The sequence below is a fragment of the Corylus avellana genome, chromosome 11 (genome assembly GCF_965113065.1).
Source record: "Corylus avellana chromosome 11, dhCorAvel1.hap1.2, whole genome shotgun sequence".
In the NCBI taxonomy this organism is placed as follows: domain Eukaryota; kingdom Viridiplantae; phylum Streptophyta; class Magnoliopsida; order Fagales; family Betulaceae; genus Corylus; species Corylus avellana.
Window position 1 is genome coordinate 8,661,218 of NC_142500.1, and position 23,344 is coordinate 8,684,561.

Consider the following 23,344-nt stretch of genomic DNA (forward strand, 5'->3'; position numbering starts at 1 on the left):
TCTCAGCTCATGGCAGTGGGCTGCCACCTGGCTCCAGCCCACTGCACCCAATGTAGCCACCAATAGGCATGCTGCCTCTCTTCAGCATGCCCTGCACCAGCCATCCACGTGTTGCAGGCCCCCTTGGCCCATTTGAATCCGTCCAACCCCTTCAGCTTGTGCACTGCCACAAGGCAGCCAACTTGTAGCCATCAGGAGGAATGGCTTTGCTGCAGTGGGCTGCCACCTGGCTCCAGCCCACTGCCTGTCGCAGCTTCACCATTTCCAGCAAGCAACCAGCCACCTGGACCATGCTCCCTGGTCCATTCGAATTCAGCCAACACCATCAGCTGATACTGCTACAAGGCAACTCAATTGTAGCATGCTTTGCTGCAGTGGGCTGCCACCTGGTTGTAGCCCACAGCATGGTGCAACATGGTCTCCTCCAGCAAGCAGCCTGCCACCTGGACCATGCTCCTTGGTCCATTTGAATCCAGCCAACCCCTTGCTTAGCTTGCTGCCACAAGGCAGCCCTTGCAGCTCCACTGCAAGCATCAACTGCACCATTGAGGCCCAGCAAGTTTCCTACCACTTGTCCAAGTCCTGCAGGCAAGGCAGAACACCACTCTGCCCACTGTAGCAGGCAATGATCAGCCATGGGGCTTGGCCAGCGCCCCACACCATCCCACTGCTACACTCAAGGTCAATCAGCCTTCCAACTCCACTGCAAGGCAATCATAGCACCCTGGCACAGCAGGTCTTCTTGAACAAGGCAAGGGCACCATGTGGCTGATCCAGCAAGCCACACCATGCTGAACAGCACCATCACTTGGGCAGGACAGTGCCACCACGTGGCCACTGCCTGCAGGCATTTTTCCAGCATAACTCAAAGGCATCTTGGGCGCCATGTGGCCCCTCTCAGCAGCATACTGCACCATGGTCCAGACAGTCAAGCATAGAAGGGCCTGGGCCACGCCCAGCCCACTCACACAAGCCATCCCAGCAATCCATGCGCCCCACAGCAGCTCTTGGGCCAACAGCAACATGCCCAAGCACCTTGACAGTGCATGGGCCACTCCCTTTGATCCTTTGCAGCAAGCTTTAGCCTTCTCCAAGCAGCATCCTCAACCTTGGCATGCCCCTTCATGCCTTGGCTTAGTGGCCAGCAGGGGTGCAAAGCACTCATGCCCCTGCTGCCACACCACAGCCACATTAGGGCCGTGACACTTAGACTCATTGGGCCCTTCAAGGAACAGGTATTTCACTCATTTTTTTAAAGGAATATGTATTCTTCTCCGTAAGAGAATAGCTATTCTTAAAATGGTATAGCGTGACTGATTTCGTTCTCTTTCTCATAGATTCCGCATACCAAAGTAGCCCTTAAGTATTTTGAGTTTATCGCGGTACTACATATTTTAGAGGAATATGTGCTCTTCTTCGTAGGAGAATATCTTTCCTAAAATGATAAAGCGTGACGGATTTTCATTTTTTTTTCTCGTAGAGTCCACATACCAAACTGGCCCTCAAGCATTTTTTTATTTTTTATTTTTTTGAAAGGTAGTATTTTGAGTCTATTGCGGCAGCGCTTTTATAAAAATATATTGCTTTTACATGATAACTAGAAGGAAAATGTTGCAGAACCAATCAAATTTATAATTTATAAAGACAAAAGAGAACAATATATTGCTGTTTGTACCCTTTTTTTTTTCATTGACATTTCTGCACAAGAGGGAGGAAGGGAGATTCGAACTAGTTACCTCCGCTTTATTAGGTGTGGTCCCAGCTGATTGATCTATTTCTTGGAGACTTGTACTCAGAGATGGAGGGAGGGGGGACCGGGATGGGCCATGGTCCCCCAAAATAAGGAAAAAAAATATTATAAGTAAAAAAAATAATTAAAAAATTAAAAAAGTAAAAAAAAGAAAGAAAGTAAAATTAAAGTTTTAATTGTAGTCATTTGGCCCCTCCAAAAAAAAAAAAAAAATTGGCCCTATTTTTAAATTTTTTGGCCATATCAAATAAAAACTTTTGGCCTTATTTTTAATTTTGTTGGCCCATACCCACCAAGTTTTTTTTATTTTTGGCCCTTACTTTCAAATGTCCACTTTTTTTGGCCCTTACGGTAGTCTTTAGTTCATAGAAAACAACAAAAATAATTTTTTTTAATAAAAAAATTCTAAAGAACCGAAAAAAAAAAAATTGCCTGGCCCCCTTCCATAAAATTTTCTGGCTCCGTCCATGCTTGTACTTCTTTACTCATGAAGTAACCACATTTTGAAAATTTATTTATTTATTTATTTCACTCAATAAAACGGGGTTTCACCACCATGTAAAATATTTTATATATGCATATTGTGAGAGCACAAATAATAAATGGGTAACTTCACTTTAGACCCCTCAATTATCACGTGATTTGAAAAGATCCCCTAATATTCAAAACCTCTCAATTTGAACCTTTGTACTTTTAATTGCAGTCAATTTGAACTTTTCCGTCAGATTTAGCCATTAACTTCTAATAGCAATACTTAAAAAGACCAAAATATCCTGAATTTTCCTTTTTTTTTTTTTTTTTTTTTTTAAAAAAAGAAAGATAAAAGAAAAAGAAAAAAAAAGACCCGTAGGTCACGACCAGACCCAAGCTGGGCACAAGGCCAGACCTTGAACCCTTTTTTTTTTTTTTTTTCAACTTTATTTATTTATTTTTTTTAATTTGGAATTAATGGTAAATTTGAAATTTTATAAAAAAATCAGGGGTATAAACATCATTGTCTCACTTTTAACATTTAAAGTCTAACAAATGAGTTTAAATTAACTGCAATTGAAAGTATAAGAGTTCAAATTGAGAGGTTTTAAACTTTGAGCGAATTCTTCTCAAATCTCGTGGTAATTCAAGGGTCTAAAGTCAAATTACTTCAATAATAAACCATCAATTACAACTAAAGAATTTTATTTTATTTTATTTTTATTTATTTTTTATTTTTTATTTTTTTCTCATTTCTATTACACCTGTCACCTAAAGATAAGATATGTTCGCTATCGAACCTATTCTTTGCTGCGACAGAATTGGCTCTTCTTTATATTTAATGGAAGAATTAGGTAATAAATCTAAATGTTTGATCTTATTTAGAAGTTTGAATTACAACAATATACACAGTAATTTTAAAATTATTGCAATTTATATCCATGGTGCGTCTCTATTATCTAAAAGTAACATCATCCACTTTAATCTTAAAGTTTTGGTGAAGATAGAATAAACCTTCATCCCATCCCCAAAGTTTATGTGGCCTGATTTATAGTCCGAAGACCTAATCTGAGCAATTTTCATATACTAAATGTTAAGAGAGACCACGCCACAGAAACTTTGAGGGAATAGAAAAGGGATGAGAAGTGATGTATAAGCATTACTCCGTTTTGCCAAGTTTAAGAAAGTTGTGTTGTGGATCTCACCCTCCCTACATCCAATGGAGCTGAATCCAAGAAATTAAGTCTTTACATGCCAAGAAAATGAATTGATATCGAATACCTTTTTTTTTCTTATATTGGCAGAAATTGGCTTAACGCCTGTCTTGCTCAAATCAACAAAAATGACCAACAGCAGACTTTCCTGCTACAAATTTGAATAAATTGTATCAGGAAAAAAAAAAACTCACTGATAAATTAGGAAAATAATAATATTCTTTTCCTTCTTTTTAGCTAAGCAGGGAAATTGATATCATGTGTATTTGAATCTGCTCTCCATTGGAACTGGTAGTTTCAGCTGCATACGGCTTCTACAGCAAGTTTCTTAGTTGCAGAGGGGCACAAACCCTTACTGAAATTTTCTTCTGTTAGTTCTATGGCACATTCGTTTTTGTTTAGGCACATCTGCAATAATGTGGAAGCATATTAAGGAATGAGAAAAATATTATTAACATCCATATGAAAACTACAGCTACGTATGTAATCGTGATATAAAATACTACAGGTTAACTGGAGGCCCACTAACCCTCGGACTCATGGAGGTCTGATCGCCCGCACAAAGGACCGAGCATCCCCTCGATGTGGGAGCCCTCAGAGGTTTCACTGAATGATGGAACTTCGACCAATGGGTATGGGCAGCCCCCTAAGGGGGCCGGCCGACCAACTATCCTTCCATGAACCGATGGCCCCCTAACTAATGGTCATAGGTTGATACTGGGTTCTCGGGATTACATGCAACCTCATGCATACGGGGGTAATAGCATGCGAGGCCATAATATGAAATGAATGAAAGATTTGACAAGTTCAGTTTTATATAAAGTTAAATGAACTTATTTCATATGCTGAACTGAAAAAGTTTTTATTAGAACATGTTTTTAACCAACCTGTTTTAACTTGGTTGGTAATATTGCATATTGAGCATTTCGCTCAGCCGTTTCTTTTTTTTTTTTTTGCCTTTTTCCTCGTCACGAGGAGACAAACTAGGAGGCTGGATGTTTTGTTAGTTGTGAGCGAAACATGTCATATTTATTATGTTTTAATTGTATCTTTTAATTTCAATAAGTGCCTTAGGGCACACGAGATGTTTTGAAACTTCATGTTGCATTTAAGTTTTTTTCTATGACCAAATGTTTCCACAATAAAGATTTCATTTCATAAATTTAATAAGTTTAGCAAATGCTCTGGATGTTCTAGTAAGTATCTTCGCACTTCTGAGGCTTTATGATAACAAACCTAACCCTAACGGGTCAGGGGTGTTAGAACAAATATCTCTGATGCAAAGATGTTGATGTCTATGATAGGAAGCTGAAATTAATGCTAAATTGATTCCCTATACCAAGTAACGCGCATAAGATTGCGGGGCCAAAAACAGTTTGTCCAAGAATAAGAAAAACAACTCTGGATATCTACACACAAACATATACTTATAATCCTAGAACCATGTTGATGTTGCACTTTGAATGGGACTTGTAAGAAATTCGTTGTATGGAGACATTTTAATATGTCATTTTTTTAAATGGAAAGATTAAACATGTCATGCTTTCATGACCACCTACTCATTTATTTATTCATATTAAAATAGGAGCAGAATTAACTTCCACTGGACAAGATGATCACCCGATAAAAAAGTACGAAGAAAAAGAGAACTAATTTTTACACATTGACAAACTAGTGTAATGGAAACACAAGACAGAAATACTTGCCTTTTCAACCACAGAAGTGGAATTAGGATCATGGCAGTCTCCCTTGCTATAGGATCCACAAGCTCCAGTAGGGGTCCCAAAGCTGGCAAATTTTACAGTAGACATACGAGTATTCTCGGGGCACTTCAAAAGGACAGTCGCCTTGGTTTCGTTGTTCACATTTCCATTTTCATGCCAAGATTCAAGTTCAAAGGAAGGATAATCATCAGCAACGGAAGCACATACACCTGAGATTTTCCGTCTTGAGAAACTGATTTTTGTCGGATCTCCACCTTTCTCCTCGAAGATCACCAGAATGTTTCCAGATGGCTTGAACCAAGAACGTGGAACATGGTACCTGCTCCATACAGAAAGTAAGAAATTTATGACAACAGGGCATTTTTGTTCTCTCTTTAATCACAGTTTACTTTTAATGAAACAATATATATGGGGGGGGGGGGGGGGGGGGGGGGGGGGAATGCAATCATCACCACGCTCAAGTAAAACAAAATTGGCCAAATTTCGTGAACATGAAATGAAGGTCTACTGACTTCTGAAAATAGTATCAAGAAACTGATGAAATAAATAAATAAATACTCTTAAGATGATAAACCAAGAAACTCTTATTTTTCATGTTTTCTAAAGAGCCACGGGTGAAAAACTGGTGAACTTCATAGATTCCATATAAAGAGCTAAATAAGTACCTTCAGTATCTTTGACAGGTAATAAATCTTTTAAGAACTCGAATATCACTTTAGACATGCCGCAAGGGTCTTCAAAGCCGAATGTGGAGGCCTAAGTGCTCTAGAATCAAGTGAAAAACCTTTTGTTCTTTCTCACAAATCTGTGATTTTTTTTTTATTTTTTATTTTTTAATATCGGATTAATAATTTTCTTGATTCTTTGAAAAAATAAAACTTGCGAATGACCTAATTTTCATTAAAATACAATCATCCATAGATTTTTATGCATTATGAGAATTTGTCTACAAACTATGCAGAAGCATGTTCTGTTAAAAATCTTCAGTGATTGTAGTTAGGCTGCAATTGAAAGGAAAGAAGAAAGAATACATGGATTCATAACTCCTTTTTTGTGGTAAGTTAATTTTTCCTTACCATCTTTGTGTTGGCTCTCCACATCCAGTGAAGCACTTATCAGGCATAAATTTGCCCCTGTAATCACATTCTTGAACACACTTATCATGGATAGAGCTTTTCCAAGGCCAGTATCTTCCAATTTCTTCTCCATTCAACCAAGCTAGACCTTTCCCCATATGTATCATATCCAGCCCAATAGGTTCATCCCCTGAAGGAGGGTCCACAACAGCCTGCAGAGATAAGTATTTCCACAGATGATGATTTGTCCACTATACATTGGTATCCAAATAAACAACACCTGTGTACTTCCACAGAAGCAGTCGAGAATGACTTGTCCAAGTAGTTACCTTGTACCATGTCAAAGGCTGTGTCTTTGGTGGTTCTGTGGTCGATGACCAATTTACATTTTCCAAACCATCAGCCTTGTATAATCCCAGGTGCTCTCCTTCCAATCCAATCTGGGAAAGCAGGAAAGAGAAGAGGTAAGCCTTTCAAAAACTTTTAAGCCTAAATCCTAGGAAGAATATTTCACCATTTAGCTCATCTTATCTGATTACAAAGCCCTGCTAAGGTTTCAGGAGGCACTGCTTGACTTGTAGTGAGTACAGGTAAAAACAAGCCAAGCTGATCTCAGCCTCTGTATTTGAGCTCAGTTCAGCTGATGAAAACTAAAATTTTAGCTTGAGCTAAGTAGAGAATTTTCTGAGGCTGGCAATCCATGCTCATTTCACTAGTTTAATCAAGCTACATGGCTTGTTCTTTTGTGTTAATTAAAACCAGGTGAGCACAGACAATTATGGAATAGTAGAATGGGATTTGACTTTTAGGAGTTATTGTCAGATATCTATTTCAAGAAATAAAACATAATTAACAAATTTATTTTAATGTATTTAAACAATAAATAAAAGAGAAAAAAATTGAAAAAAATCTGGATTTACCAATAAACCATGATGTATCTTTTGTTGATCAACTTCACATAGAAAACACATGTATTGCTTAATATGCTCTTTTATAGCATGAATGTTATTGAAATTACATTAGATCAATGACCTCAGATTGATTCGACTAATGGGCTTGAAATTAAGTAGTCGTTTGGCTCAATTAAGTTTATGAAAAGCCAAAACAAGCAATAGTGAGAGGAAAGTTGAGTATCACGTTCAATTTACAGTACCAGCAATTAAATTCTTTACTTGCAAATAAGATATTGACACTACATATACATTATGGCCCCATCAGTCACAGCCTTCAGTTGTTTCCCTTTTCTTGAAAAGTAGAAGCATTGAGATCTCAGATCAGCAAGACATAGGCCTTTGAAGCACAGGAAGCACTGGGATAGAAAAATGACATTTCAAACGAGAAAGAGGTTAGTTTAGGATGGTTGTCGTTTGGCTAAGTGAATGCTTTTTCCATTGTAAGATGATGCTTCTATCCAGCAACTGGTTCTCTTTTTTTATGTCAAATACTAGTGTTTTTCATGATTAGTGGCATTTGAATTAGCCAAGTGATGATTTAAATGAAAAAGGGCAATTCTATAAGACCCTTGGACCGTGAAAAGGATTAGTTTGACCCGAAAACTCGAAACTAGTAATGGATCGATGACCAGGGGAGTGGCGGTAGTGACTAGTGATTGCGACTGTTGGCAAGGCATAAGTGGGCCAGTTGAATGGGCTTGTTTGGCCCAACCCATGGACCGGATGAAAGATTGGTCTGACCCGAGAGTGCTCGCTGAAAAATGACCGCAAGAAGATTGAATTCCACCAAAAAAGGCCTGGACTGGGTTGAATTCTGCCAAAAAAGGCCTGAACCGGGTTGATCTGATCTTGAAATTACTGAACCAATGGCGAACAAACCTTGGAAGCAGTGTGACTGAATTGTACAATGCACGAACTGACTTGAACCGGACAAAACAAAGGCCTTACCTAGAGATGCCAAAAGCAAAAACAAACCACAAATATGAAATTAGGACAAAAATTTGAGAAAGAAACACCTGGTCACTCTGACGGTAGTCAAAGTCCATCACAATTGTCAAAAGTCAACAGTCAACTCAAGGCATGCTAGAGGTGCTGATGTGGCAGTGTGGCTGATGTGGCACTAGGGCTGACGTGACAATAGGGCTGACAGGGCGTTAGGGGTGAGGTGGTGCACTGTCTGGATGACACGTGTCTATACCGGAAAGGGTAGAGAGTTTGGCACGTGGGGTAGACACACTTTATTGGCGGTCATGCGTCCTGGCTTTGTTGGCGGCGAGCTCTGTGGATCTGAAACAGCCGTTGGCAGATCTATCTAACGGCGCAGCAACCAGGCTGACCGAATGTCTGGAGAGGCGCGTGGATCTCCGGCAGTGGCTGTTGAGGCGCGTGGTGGTGCATGAAAACCTCGTCTTGGCGGTGGAAGACTCGTCGTCACCGGATTTGTCTTATGATGTGGTCAGCGCACCGATTGGGTTGCTTTGGTGCTGCACGTATGCATGGGCAGATTGTTTGGGCGGTGCATGGCAGCTCGTTGAATCTCCGATGAAGCTGGGCTTGGCGGCGATAGACTGACCGACTCTTGATCTAGAGGGGTTTGCTGGTTTCAGATCGGTACAAGAAGCGGTTCAGCACCATTCTTGACCAGTTCAGTGTTGTTTCATACTGGTTCATTGGTGTTTTGTCTGGTTCAATTTGTTTTATAACTAGTTCAGTAGTTTTGTTCCTGGTTCAGTGGGTTTGAATACCTGTTCAGCAGCTTTTATGCCCGCTTCAGTGGTTTTCAGACCGGTTCAGTGTGTATTCTGACCAGTTCAGTTATGTCCAATACCGGTTCAGCCTCTTTTAAATCTGGTTCAATAGTTTTTTGTCTGGTTCAGCGCATTTCCTGACAGTTCAATGCGTTTCCTGCCAGTTCAGAGCTTTTCCTGCTGATTCAAAGCGTTTCATGCCGGTTCAAAGCATATTCCGGCCATTTCAATGAGGTTCAAGCCCAGCTCGTGTTAGTTCAAGTGATTTATCGCTTGATTGGGATACATGGAGCAACCATCAAGTTTGTTGCTCAGGGGGAGTACTAGAGTAACTTACAAGTTGTCGTTGTTAGTTTCTCTGTCGTTGGTGGTATTGATGATCAATTCAAGTGTTCTCTTTAATCTTCCCTTGAGCTCACGTCCAAGTGTTTTTGTGTAGGAGCTATTTAGTTGGATGTTTGAAACTTACAAAATGGGGATAGAGAGTCAGGTGACCTCCTATAGCGAGAATCCAACCCTCCACTCCAAAATGAGTTATTTAGTTGGATGTCTGAATTCACACAAAAATGGGGATAGAGAGTTAGGTGGCCTCCCATAGTAAGAATTCAACTCTCCACACACGAAGCTCAAGATGTCGGGAGACTTGTTGGAGATTTCATGGCTGTCATATGTGAAGATAGGAGAACAACTTGTGGATAGAGAACAACTTGCAGATATCTTGACAAATTGAGTGTCTAGAAGTGTTTTCCATTCCGCCTAGTGCAAGTGCGAGTCATCTATAACTCAGCTTGGAAACTATCGATACAATTTGGTCCTCCTTGATTTATGCTCTTATTGTTATTCTGATATGATCTTATTGTAATATATCATTACTTCTTTCCATATTAGTTCCTAGGTCTTCTTTTATTTAACCTGTATAACCGTATGGAAATATCAAGTAATAAGAATATCATTCTTTGATTCTCTCTTCCTCTCCTCCTTCCTTCTTATTCTCTATTTTTCTACTCGATCAAGTGCAGGAGTAGTGTATAGAGCTATGGCTCATACTGCTATTGAGCTGACTTGGTTACAACACTTTCTTCAAGAGATGAGCTTCCCAGTACCTATTCCTATTCCACTGTCTTGTGATAATCAAGTTGTCCCATGAGAGGACGAAGCACATTAAAGTAGATTGTCATTTTGTCCGAGAAAAGATATTGAGTGCAGACATAGTCACACCATTTGTAAATTCTGAGAACCAACTTGTTGATATTTTCACAAAGCCATTATGTAGAAATCAATTAGAGTCAATTTGTTCCAAGCTGGCCTTACAAGACATTCTCCAGCTTGAGGGGGAGTGTTAGAATGCTCAGAATACCATGCTACCATATGTTGTACTCTTCTAGAAGGAAACTCTACCAGCTATCCCTACCAACAGTCGTTCTCAGAATATTCTTCCTAATCATTGTAACTAATTCTACTATATATGTGGAATGGATTAAGGGCTGCATAGTGTAAGAAATGCCTCCCTTCTTTATTCACTTTCTATACTGCGATTATATCAGAATTGACATCCTTGTAATTAAAAGGTACTAAACGTTATGAGAAATAGATTTGGAAAATGAAGAAAATTACCTTGTATGACCAAGCATATGACGAAATGTCAATTGTCCCATTATTGAACCCCTCAATCTTGACACTTGTTAGTCCTGCTGCTACCCATTCATAAAATGAGCCTGCATTCTGAACACAACAAGAAAAGTGAAATAAGGTTTTGATAGCACTAACAAACCAAACACATAGAGTCTAAAAAAAGTTCATGCTACATTGTATAATTTCATTAAAGTAGCAAATATATTGTTATTGACACATCATCATGACTATATATTCTCTGATTTATAGGAAATTTAAGTTGTGAAGGGAATATATTTTCTTTCTAAACAATCAAAATATCGTTGGCTCTAAATGTACTGTCTGGCACCCAATATTTTATTTATCATGATAAAAAGCACCCAATATATACAAGAGTAGGAACTAAACTTGATGTAGAGAAATAAAAAGCAAATGCCTCCTAGGGATCCTTGATTCATATAAGTGTATGAAATACAGGGAGGAGCTCAATTTAGTGGCTAACGCATAAAGGAAAAGCATGAAGAAACCCTTCTACTTGCAAATCAGCTAACTAATGAATATGGAGGGTTACGTGACACTGAAACATGAGATGAGCGCAGAATATGAAGGACCATGGGGACATTTAACAAAGTTAATTTAACTACACATCTAGGATAATACCAATACCTAGGATCAAGTTTTTCCAAATACTTGAAAGCAATGAACTAGATAATTAGATAGAAATCTGCACACCGAAGCTCATATTTGACTGTAAACCAAACCCTATTGCCATAACATGAAAGAATTTCAACTAACAATTAATTTTCCCATTTGTACCAGATGAAGTTAGTGTCTTAATGCGAGAGCAAACAATCAGCACTTATAAAAGAAGAGTAACTCACTTGTAGACCAACAGTCATGCTTAACAGAGCAATTTCATTCTTCCCTGCTTTGAGAGAAATGGGTTTCTTAAATTTGAAGGGTGAATGCGTGCCATTTCCAGAGGCACTATCTGAAGATCACCAAGAATAAATTTAACTAAGACCACTCATAAGAGTTCTTTAAATAGATATGATGACAAGATTATTTAGAACACTGACAAATTTCAAAAGTAACTCAAAAGAATGCATGTACAAATGATGCTTGAATAAAAACCATAATATTCAATAATAACAAGGGGTAAAACAGTGAAAAAAAAGTGTCTAGTAGATAACCGTTGAGTAATACAAGAACAGTAACAAAGATAGTAAATTTGATTGTAGTAGTAAAACACTTACATTTAAAATAAGCAGCCTTGTACCAAAAAGATAAGAGAGAGAGAGAGAGAGAGAGCTGACATTTGCTGTCTCTAATGATACATTCATTCACTTTGAAAGGAACCTTTGTTCAACATTCATGAAAAATTATTAATTGGAATTAATTTCAAGTGCACCATCATAGTCTGGTAAGCTATTTATATATTCAACAATTTACATAAGAAGCAAGCACAATTCAACACCACCTAGGAACCTGAATGGTTGAAAACTACCTAAAAGGGCCACTAGAAGTCAATAGCTTTTGAAAAATATGGACAGCATTGAGAAGCACTGATATTCCATTTGTCAAAGCTAGGTATCCAAATAGGGGGATTACCTAGTATTGGTCCCTTCAAAAGCCTTATTGGATACCCTAAATTATTCTCAACATGACCAGAGTTTCAGTTGAAGCTATAGCTTGAGGTGCTTTTGGAACTTTCATGGGCAATATGCTTATTTACATAAATTTAAGCCATGGCTCAGCATGCTATACATACATCCTATCATCTACATCATCTATTTATTCGTTTATATTAAAGGCAACATAGGGTCAGGAACTTGGATTTAGAACTACATCAGTTCCAAAAAAAGAAAAGCAAGTATACATATGAGAGAGAGAGAGAGGGGGCGGGGGAGCGGGGCGGGGAGCATTACATTGTGCATGTATATTTAAGATTATAGCCTCCCATATAAAGAATAACAGGCTTTTTTTTTTTTAGAGGTCAATGCAAAAACTAAAAGTCTACATAAAAAATAATTCAACATACTTATGCCCCAAGAAAAGCTAAGTATTTTTTTTTTTTTTCCTTTATTGTTTTAATGAGAAGATTTGAACTTAAGAGCCTGTTTGAAATTGCGTTTGAGAAATAGAGCTTTTAAGTAAAAAAAAGCTTTAAGGCAAAAGCTTCATTTTTAAGCTTTTGCCAAAAGTATGTTTTAACCATTTTTAAGCTTTCTGGATCCTTAAAAGCGCTTTTAAATTTTTTACCAAACGAGTACTTCTTTCTTCAAATAGACTTTCTCAGTTTTAAAAGCACTTTTAGGCCTGTCAAATGCAATCTCAAACAGACCCTAAGATCTACCCCAACCTCAAAGCCACCCAAACAGTTGACACGTAAACCAAGGTCTAGAAGCATAAGAGAATCTTGGGGGCGGTGGGTAGGCATAAGGTAATCTATCATAGTTAACACTAGCACTACACATGAAGAATAATATACATGTTAAAGGAAGTAACAGGACATAAAACAGAAATTGCAAATTTGTCAATCATCCCAAAAGCTTGATAGGAATGAGTGAATTTAAACATGTAACTTAGTATTTCAACCATCTAGGCTCAAACTCTTCCTCAATAAGTTAGGCTTAACACGTGAAATATTTGATTGAAATGGGAAGTAAATTACAGAAACAAAGTTCTAACATAGGAAATCTACTCTAGTATCATGTTAAATCACCACTTGTCTTAAAAGTTTTTTCTGATAGAAATTGATGAATTTAAACATTTAACTTAATATTTCAACATTAACAACGTATAACAATTGAGTCACTGGATTAATGTATTATGTGTAAATAGAATGTTGGAAGAAATGGATACTGACCTTCAAGTTTCTGATTGACAAAAGCATGGAGAGCATGACCCTTTGACTCAATAAGAAGAACTGGATGGCTTCCCTTCTTTAAGAAATCTTCATTTTCATTAACAAATATACTGCCATCAAGAATAGTATGACTCAATTTATCTTTAAATCCACTTCTATCGCAGATGCATACTTCATTTACTTTGCATATACATTGCATTCTGTGTGGTCATAAGCTTAAAAACTATATGAGCAGTATGACAGATCCACCAAAGTGCATAAATCCCATAAAGAAACCATTTATTTTTTTCTCCTAACCAATAAAGAAAACATTATGTAAAAGGACGGGTAACCCATGGCTAGCTCTGTTGTGAAAATTCAATCAGATTCATACAAGAGACGGATACCCAAACACATTGAACATGTAAACCCTAAATTTGTGTGTTCAATATATTGCCTCTTGCTTGTTCTGGTAAAGAAAGTTTTTCTTCTATCTTCTTAGTGTTAAAGCACTTAATGTATTGGCAATGAAAGGAGAATCACTTTGTGACTCACACTCAAGAAGAGATCAAACCTAAACCGATAGCCACAAGTGGTAGAAGATAGGATAAGCCAAGAGGTTCAGTTGTAGATAAACTGCATGTAACGAGGACTCTTCCTCTGCTCTTCTAGTTCTCATGTATTTCCAACACTTTTTTAGTTCTATAAATATCAATGCAAACCACCAAGAGTGGTATGCATTATAAGCATTAAACCAATATTCTTCTAGTTCTTATACTGGGCAGCAGATTTAGAAATTCACAAACCTTGTGTGTGTGTGGGTGTGTTCGCTAGAGAGAGAGAGAGAGAGAGAGAGAGAGAGAGATCCTTTTTCAACAATTTCATACAATATTTTGCAATACTAGAACTTACAGAAAACCAATTTGAAAACTATCTCGCTTCACCATGTATACATATCGATGGGACCAATCACCCACTAATACAATGTTAAATATGACATTTTACTATGAGCTTGATATTTATTGTTGGCCTACTTCCAGTCAGTTTAAACTTTTGAGACACATGCTTTTTAACATAGTATCAGAGCCTTGTTTATACAATTCATTCCTGTTTCAGCATTTGTTTCTCTTTTTGTCGTTTGGAAGTGAAACAAAGTGTTTGCACATTCAACTAGTGATCATTAACATGGGATGCAAGCCTTTGTTAGAAAGGATGCTTTTTTATGATCTCATAACACCCATCCATGGAGCACTGATCATCTCAACCTCCATGTTTCTTAACTTTCAAGTAGAATGAAATATCTGCAAACCCTAATACATTTTAATATCTTTTCAAGGTTGATGATCATAGAAAAGATCATCCAATGTAAATTATTGGGTGATAAAAATTTTTTAAGAGTTTTTCCATAAGAATCATAGTAATCTATTTTATTACCTTGACAAGTGTTGAACAAGGGTGAGAACTGGCAGCAAGTTAGATAGTCGATAATTTGAATATTGAGAGAAGAGTTCAGATACAGAGTGAGCTGGAAGAAGACAAATTCAGGAAGGAATCTAGCTGAAAGCAGAAAGCGAATGTCAAGTGGGGTAAAAGTGGCACCAATTATAGCAGGATCTTGTTAGAATATAAATTACTTGATTAAATTCACCATTTCCTATAAGTTTAAGCTTTTGGGATAATTGGTGATTAAACATTGTATCAAAGCAAAGATCATGAGTTCGAACCGAGTCTCCGTCACCTCCCATTTCAATTACAAGTGGGGTAAAAGTGGCACCAATTACAGCAGGATTTTGTTAGAATATAAATTACATGATTAAATTCATCATTTCCTATAAGTTTAAGCTTTTGGGATAAGTGGTAATTTAACATTATATCACAGCAAAGATCATGAATTCAAACCTTATCTCCGTCACCTCCCATTTCAATTACAAGTGGGGTAAAAGTGGAGCACCAATTATAGCAGGATCTTGTTAGAATATAAATTACATGATTAAATTCACTATTTCCTATAAGTTTTAAGCTTTCGAGATAAGTAGATTTAACATTGTATCAAAGCAAAGATCATGAGTTCGAACCTTGTCTCCGTCACCTCCCATTTCAATTAAATATTCCACATGTTGGGCCTCACTTTCTTTTTTTTTTTTGATAAGTAATAAACTGTTTTATTAAAAAGCGTAAAGGCGCCCCAAAGTACACTGGGAGTATACAACAGGATCACCTAACTAGAAGGAGAAAAACAAAAGAGAAAATCATCAATTGGGGCTCACTTATTAAGAGAGAATTTGAGCCCAGTGATGGGGAATATTAGAATATTAATTCTATGATCAAATGAATCACTTCCTATCAGTTTAAGCTTTTGACATAAGTGGTCATTTAACATATCTATCATATAACTCCAAATGGTTGGAAAATGAAAGTTCCAAACAGTTGAGACAAACAACGAAGAGCACTTAAGAGTACTGACTCTTTTATCTTTAGTGGGCGGAAAGCATTTGGAGGACCAACAAGGGACTATAGGATTCTAGTTTAGCCCACTGTATGGAAGGAAGCTGAAATGATTTTTAAAGCTAGACTTGAATCGAAGAGGCAAATTGAGATAGGAATCTAAAAATGAATTTAAAGCTAGGTCATTTGACAAAAGGATTGAAGAAGAAGAAATTTAGATAGTGCCAGATTTTAGATGTTTCAATACTTCATATTATTAGGAAATGTAGGAAATGTTGAGAGATGTAGAGGGATTTGTTCTTTAAAAACAAGTTTTCCTCCAAACTGGACTTGAGAAATTTCCTTCAATACAATCTATTAAACTGGCATCTTTTAATAGAGCATGTGGTTTTGAACCAATGTCAGTTTAATTTGGGTTGGAGGAAAACTTCGTTGGGAATGGGGCCAACAAAGTAGTCCAGCCAACCGAGATCATTATAAGACTGACCATGACCTCATAGGCCCAACAAAGCCTGATAGCAGATCCAAAAACCCGGTCTTATCATATCACGTGCAGCAAGGATTCACTCCAACAACCACAAAATTGTAATCACATCCAATCCCGAGATACCATTAACGTTCCAAATTTTAGGGAAGAATGGAATCCCGATACCGAAGCCTTGTTCCCACGAATCAATGAGGCTAAAACAGATCCTTCAACAGCCATGATGAAATACTATAAAAGGGAAGATTAAACCAGGTATGAAGGAGTTTTTTCCCTCATCTAAAAACTCCCGTTAATTGCTTTCAGCTTTCCTTCTTAGATAAGATAATGGAGCTATCCCCCGCCAGCACCCATCGGCAAGCTCTTGTGCTTAGATTTTCCTTTTCTTGCAGGTCCAATTTGATTTGGTGTTGAGCACTAGGAAACTGTTCTAACAAACTTTGTGCTTTCTTTAAATAGGTTGTGGCATAATCAAAAATGTTGATCACATACAGACAGTAAAGTGAATACATACATTATTCCATAAGCATCTATATTTTCAATACGGCTACTAATCAACAGATAGTGATATAACTAAAGATGCTTCTACTTTCCTTATGAAACAAAAAAAAAAAAAATTGAACATTATGTGCATGCATGTTTCTCCATCGTTAGTCTGTTCTGTCCCACCAACTACTAAAGAGTACCTTCGAATGACAAAAACAACATTTCAAGTGACCAGAATATGATTTAATATTGTTTGGCAAGACAAACCTTGTTGTATACCAGAGGTAGTCAGTCGTATCTTTTGTGGTATTGATATGATCTACAAAGCCATTTTTAATGAAGTCAGCTTCTCCCCAAATCCCAGCTGTCTCCACAAATACTTCCCATTTAAGAGCTTTCATGCCTTTATCTGGTGATGCCATTGTTGGTTGCAAATCCTCCGGTACCATTTCCACTATGGTGGTTTGAGTTCTAACCTGTTAAGGGTTTCATGTTTACGTGCAAAGGTTCATGCAATTCATGAATACTATACGCAATAAAGGAGGTTCTGAGAATCCATGTCATCATGACTAATTTTAGCGGTGTATTTCCATACATTAATTGCCAACACGACAATAAACAACAATAAGGAAATTATGTAATAGATTTGAGTACAAAGGGATCTGTATTTTAGCATCTCTACCATGTCTAGAACATCTAGATTTACTAGTTTCAGAAAGCATTTTGTGACTGACAGCCATGTCTTGATTCACATTGCTACGAGATAGCCAAAATCATGTCAGTGCACTATTGTTAGCCATATACCATTGACGCAGCAAGTCGAAAGTAAGAAGCATAGGTGCAAATAATACAAATAATCTGACAACTTGTGCATAAAAGTTTCTACGAAGTTTGGTATTGAGTTAATAGGCTGCAAATTGTTCAAGTGAGTGATTTTAAATGCATACTGTCGCTAAAATAAGATGCTATAACAGTACACAAGGTCATTACTGATGCACATTGATAAACTTCTAGAATTTGTTGAAAACTTCCCATGATCACATTGCATTCTTCTTTTCCTAGGAGATCGGATTTGTTCCAATAAATGTTTGATAGACTACAAGCATGAAAAAAAAAATTAATAGTTACCTTGGCTGTGTTAAACACAGCATTCTTGCAGTCAGGCAGAATGCTAACTGACCACGCAGGTAGGTGATATGAAACATTCTGAAATTCTACTGTCTTGTCATTTTTTTCATCCATGTTGGCAATAAAGGCAGCACATGCTCCTGAAGAGTCAGTGTAGACATCGGCCTACAACATATTATTCAGTAAGCAGGAGCAATTGCAGAAGAACAGATAAAGGCAAATTTCAGTTCAAAATCATAGAAAACAGAGAATATGAAATTAAAAATAACAGACATAGAGAAACTGATGAGTAGTATACAGGTTGTAATAGTTTTCAATGCCCACTAAGTAATACTTCCACCATATGCAGTATCGTAATTACGCAGCCAACATTACTCAAGATAGGTTATCTTCAGCTCAGCATCCAAATTCAGGTGATTAGGAAGTTTATGCTCATGATTTTTTTTGTTTTTTTTTTATAAGTTTACACTCATGATGTAAGACAATGATTTTATGCTGGATATAGGATGATTGAGAAAGTAATAAGAGCTTCAAATTGCTACAATTTTCATACTCTCTGAGTCCAAAAGTGGATGTGGTAAAGCATTTTAATGAAGTAAAATAAACAAAACATTCTTCCTAAAATCCCCTTGGGTGGGTGTTAGAGAATCTAACCCAAAAGCTTAAACTAGTATGTGAAGAAAGCCAACAAATACATATACCCCCAACCAATGTCGGATTCCCTAGTACTCTCTCATGTCAAAGCCCCAAAAAATTAAATAAATCAAAACCATGACAAATAGGCGTATGCCACAACCGAAACAAAGAAAAATGGGCTTGATGATCCAACCAAAACTGAAACGAATACTAACGAGCTTGGCACATGGAGTCCAAGAACAAATTTTGCAGCCATACCATGTTAGAGCATCCAGTCTATAAACTTAAACTAGTGATGGATATACATACTTGGGCTCCATTCTAAAAAATATTAGAAGCTGTTTTTTATTTAAAGCCTACTTTTTCTCTGTTTTCTCTATCTATGAGACACACGAAATTGTGACAGGAACTTTGTGTGATACTACATTTCGGTTGTTTTTTGTTCCGTTGCATGTTAGGGTCTAAATTTTTTTTTGATAGGTAAGTACTGATATTATAAAAAGCGTAGGGCGCCCCAAAGTACACTGGAAGTATACAACTAGGAACACCTAACTAGAAGGGGAAAAGCGTACAAGGAAATCAACATAGCTAAGCGGAACCGGAGAAACATAAGCTACAGTCCAGAGATAAAGAGTATGGAAACAATAGGCTAAAGTGTCCTCAATAGACCTCTCCACATCCTCGAAACACCTATTATTTCTCTCTCTCCATATACACCAAAAAAAGCAAATAGGCACCATCTTCCAGACTGCAGCACTCCCCCCCCTTCCTGCAGACCACCAACATGCTAGCAACTCGAAAACCCGTCTAGGCATCACCCATGATAACCCAAAACGGCCAAAAAAGGCACTCCACAGAGCAGACGCCACCTCACAATGAAGAAGAAGATGATCCACCGTCTCTTCACTTTTCTTGCACATCCAACATCTGTTCACCACAATCACATTACGCTTTCTGAGATTATCTAATGTCAGAATTTTCCCCCAAGCTGCCAACCACACAAAGAACGCTGCCCTAGGGGGAGCCTGAGTCCGCCACACCCTCTTCCAAGGAAACCTCCTCCCTTCCGAACAAGCCAAAGAGAAAAAGAGATACTTGACCTTGAAAGATCCTCTTTTGGAAGAGTTCCACCATAACTTATCTTCCGACCCTCTTCTTACTCTAGTAGAATGTAACACCTGGAAAAAGGAGGCAAAGGCCTCCACCTCCCAATCATGAGCCTCTCTGGAAAAACTCACATTCCACTGAATGGACCCACCCAACATCTCCACGTTATCCGCAACTGAGGCATCCTTCGCACAAGCAATACTAAAAAGGATCGGGAAGGCTATCTTGAGAGCAGAATCTCCACACCACCAATCATGCCAAAAGCTAATCCTGGTCCCATCCCCCACTTCAAATCTCGTAAAGCCTTTGAAAGTATCCCACCCTTTCCTAATATTCTTCCATAACCCCACCCCACACGTCCCTCCAGGCTCAGCAGAACACCACCCTCCCCATAAACTTCCATACTTCGCATCTACCACAACTCTCCACCAAGCATCTCTTTCCGACCCATAACGCCACAACCACTTCCCTAAAAGAGCGCGGTTGAAGATCATTAGATTCCTAATACCCAACCCTCCTTCCTTGATCGGAGTGCAGATCTGCGCCCACTTCACCAAGTGGTATTTAAACTCTTCTCCTATCCCTCCCCATAGAAAATTGCGTTGAAGCTTCTCAATGCGCCTCGCAACACTCGCCGGAATATGGAAAAGAGACAAAAAATAAGTGGGCATATTAGCAAGGGTACTCTTGATAAGGGTGACCCTGCCCCCTTTCGATAAATACAACCTTTTCCAACTGGCTAACCGGTGTTCAATCTTTTCAATAACTTCATACCAAATATGCTTGGACTTATAAGAGCCTCCCAATGGGAGACCAAGATACTTCACTGGCAAGGTAACCGCCTCACACCCTAGGATACCGGCTAGCATATCCACGTGCTCCACATTCCCCACCGGAATAAGCATCGTTTTAGCCAAATTAACCTTCAACCCTGAAACAGCTTCAAACCACAGAAACAAACACCGCAGGTAACGTAACTGGGCAGGCCTGGCATTGCAGAAAATCAAGGTGTCATCGGCAAATAAAAGGTGAGAGACTGTAGTGTTGCTGATTTTGAAGCCTTCTAACAGCCCCCTCTGAACCGCTGCCGAAATCATCCTACTCAATATCTCCATCACAAACACAAACAACAAAGGAGAGAGAGGATCCCCTTGTCTCAAACCCTTGGAGCTGCTAAAAAAACCTTCGGGAGACCCATTTACCAGAATCGAAAACCGCACCGTGGAAATGCAATGTTGAATCCAAGAACACCAAACCCCTCCAAAACCACATCTCCTTAGCACATACAACAAGAAGCCCCAATTCACATTATCATAAGCTTTTTCCAAGTCCATTTTGCAAATGACCCCTGGCTCCCCAGATCTCAGCCTACTACCAAGGCATTCATTAGCAATCAATATGGGATCTAGAATCTGTCTACCTTTGATAAAGGCATTTTGCGACTTGGAAATGATCTTATCCAACACAACCTTCAATCTGTTTGCTAAAACCTTGGCAATAATTTTATACATACCTCCCACAAGGCTAATCGGGCGGAAATCTTTGAGATTGGTGGCACCAGGAATCTTCGGAATAAGCGAAATGAAAGAAGCGTTGAGGCTCTTTACAAACATCCCTCCCTCATGGAAAGCACTAAACACCCTCATAATATCCTCCCTCACCACGTCCCAACAAACTTGGAAGAAAGCCAAAGAAAACCCATCGGGGCCCGACGCCTTATTGCCATTCATCTTAAACACGACCTTTTTAACCTCTTCCTCTTCAAAGACTCTAAATTATAAGAGTTGGATTCAACTCTTGTATTTTTCAATTGGTATTAGCGTGAAAACACACTCTGCATGAAAAGTATTTTTTCCTATGTGATCCTAGACCCCCAGTTTTCATGGATTCTTTCATGAAACATGTTGAGTGGTGAGGACCTTGAGGTTCCCACAAGTGGAATGTCCACTTAGAGTCATGATAAGCGTTGAATGTTGTACATTTAAGCCCCTTAAACTGGCATATGTTAAATCCTTAGCATTGCTATTTGTTTGATTTTGTGTTGTTTTTGTGTTTCAGGGTTTTAAATGCAAGATGCAATAAACTCCATTGAAAATTTAGCTTAAAGGACAATTTGGATGCACTCTGGAGACTTGGTATCGAGCGCAAAAGCACTTGGGCTTGAGCACACCTGTGCTCGAGTGCCCAAGCACTTGGGCTCGAGCACACCAACGCTTGAGCGCCTCCTCCCCTAAGTGAGCTCGAGCGCACGAATCCCTGGGCTCGAGCGCACACAGGCGTCCAGCACACGGCAGAAGTCCTTTTCCACCTTGGAGTAGGTTTTCAGTCTCCCACTTGGACTGGGAGACTGACCTACAGTTTTCCTTGGGTTTTTTGGGTTTTTAGGGTTCTTCTACTCCCTATAAATAGGTCTCTAACCATTGAAGAAAACACACTGCTACCTAGAGCAAAAATTCAGTAAATACTTTCGGAAGGCTTGAAGAGTTGAAGGAAAATAGATACTACACAAGTATCTTGAATAGGTACTCCAAGAGGATCATCATGTGGAAATCTTGGAGGGTTCATTGAAGCCAACATGGTGATGTGATTGCACTATTGAAGAAACAACACAAGTCTACCTACTAGTAGGGATCGGTAAGGAGTTCATTTGGTGAAGATCGGCCACGAGGGAGTTGGAGGAGATACTCATGAGGAGCACATTGTCCTATAGATGGTCTTGGTAAATTTATTAGGATTTAAGTTTTACTATTGCCTATAATTAGTTCTTCACATTATTGAGTGGAATCCTGAGTTTGGCTGTCCTAGAGATGTTTTTCCTAGGTATCAATATTTCCCTCTTCATCAACAAAAACTTTTGTTTTGTGTGGTTTGTTGGCTTATTGTTTTATAACTGTAGAAGTTTTACATTGTGATATTTATTATATCAATTGTCATGTTGTTTTTTGTTCTGTTGCGTGTTGGGGTCTAAAGTTTAAGAGTTTGATTCAACTCTTGTATCTTTCAAAAGTGATTTTCTCTTCTTTCTCTTTCCCAGCTTTTTGCCTTCTTTCTCTTTCTAGCTTCTACTTTCTTCTTTCTCTTCTTTGGGCTTTTTCACTTCTCTTTCCTCAATTTCCTCTCTTTACACTTTCCTTCACCCTGTGATTTCTTTTATTACTGTGTGTCCTCCATCACTTAGGCTATTAGAAAGTGGGCAACCAATGAGTATCAAGCACACTAGTACTACCAAAGTATGTTTCAATTACTAAATATATTAATTTCTATTCATAGAAATATTCTTGCAAGTATGAAGTCAGCAAAAGGTTATATGAATACACTGCACAAATTTGGATTTAATCAACCAGCAAAAAAAAAAAAAACAAAGAAATCATTTAACAATATAGCACTGATAAGTGTAAAAGGTATAAAAGAAAATTACCTCTTGATTAGGACCAAGTGACATATGAACTGGGTCACCATTGAGTAATACATGCTCACATTTCTTTATAGCTCCATGAAGTTCTTTAAGGTGACCCCATTTTGGAAGCCTTTGCAATCCTGTGAGTGATGTGAGAAACCTTCAACTAATATTAAATTGCATGTTGATTGTAGTAAATTACCTATTATTCCATATTGCAGATATAAAACCTGAGCATATAATCATTAGAACGAGAAATGTAGTGC

General features: G+C 38.3%; 1 protein-coding gene across 1 annotated transcript in view; it reads right to left on the reverse strand.

Moving 5' to 3' along the window:
* Positions 1–3,488: 3,488 nt before the first annotated feature.
* The window catches only part of BGAL10 (beta-galactosidase 10), a 40,827-nt gene continuing 20,971 nt past the window's right edge, over positions 3,489–23,344 (reverse strand). Inside the window, exons 10-19 of the mRNA XM_059575955.2 lie at positions 23,100–23,218; positions 17,939–18,103; positions 17,078–17,286; positions 13,417–13,526; positions 11,429–11,538; positions 10,551–10,658; positions 6,565–6,675; positions 6,236–6,447; positions 5,142–5,478; positions 3,489–3,843 (exon numbers count right to left, since the gene is read on the reverse strand). Of these exons, the coding sequence (XP_059431938.2) occupies positions 3,733–3,843; positions 5,142–5,478; positions 6,236–6,447; positions 6,565–6,675; positions 10,551–10,658; positions 11,429–11,538; positions 13,417–13,526; positions 17,078–17,286; positions 17,939–18,103; positions 23,100–23,218 (1,592 nt within the window). The 3' untranslated portion in view covers positions 3,489–3,732. The remainder of the gene's footprint in view (positions 3,844–5,141; positions 5,479–6,235; positions 6,448–6,564; positions 6,676–10,550; positions 10,659–11,428; positions 11,539–13,416; positions 13,527–17,077; positions 17,287–17,938; positions 18,104–23,099; positions 23,219–23,344) is intronic.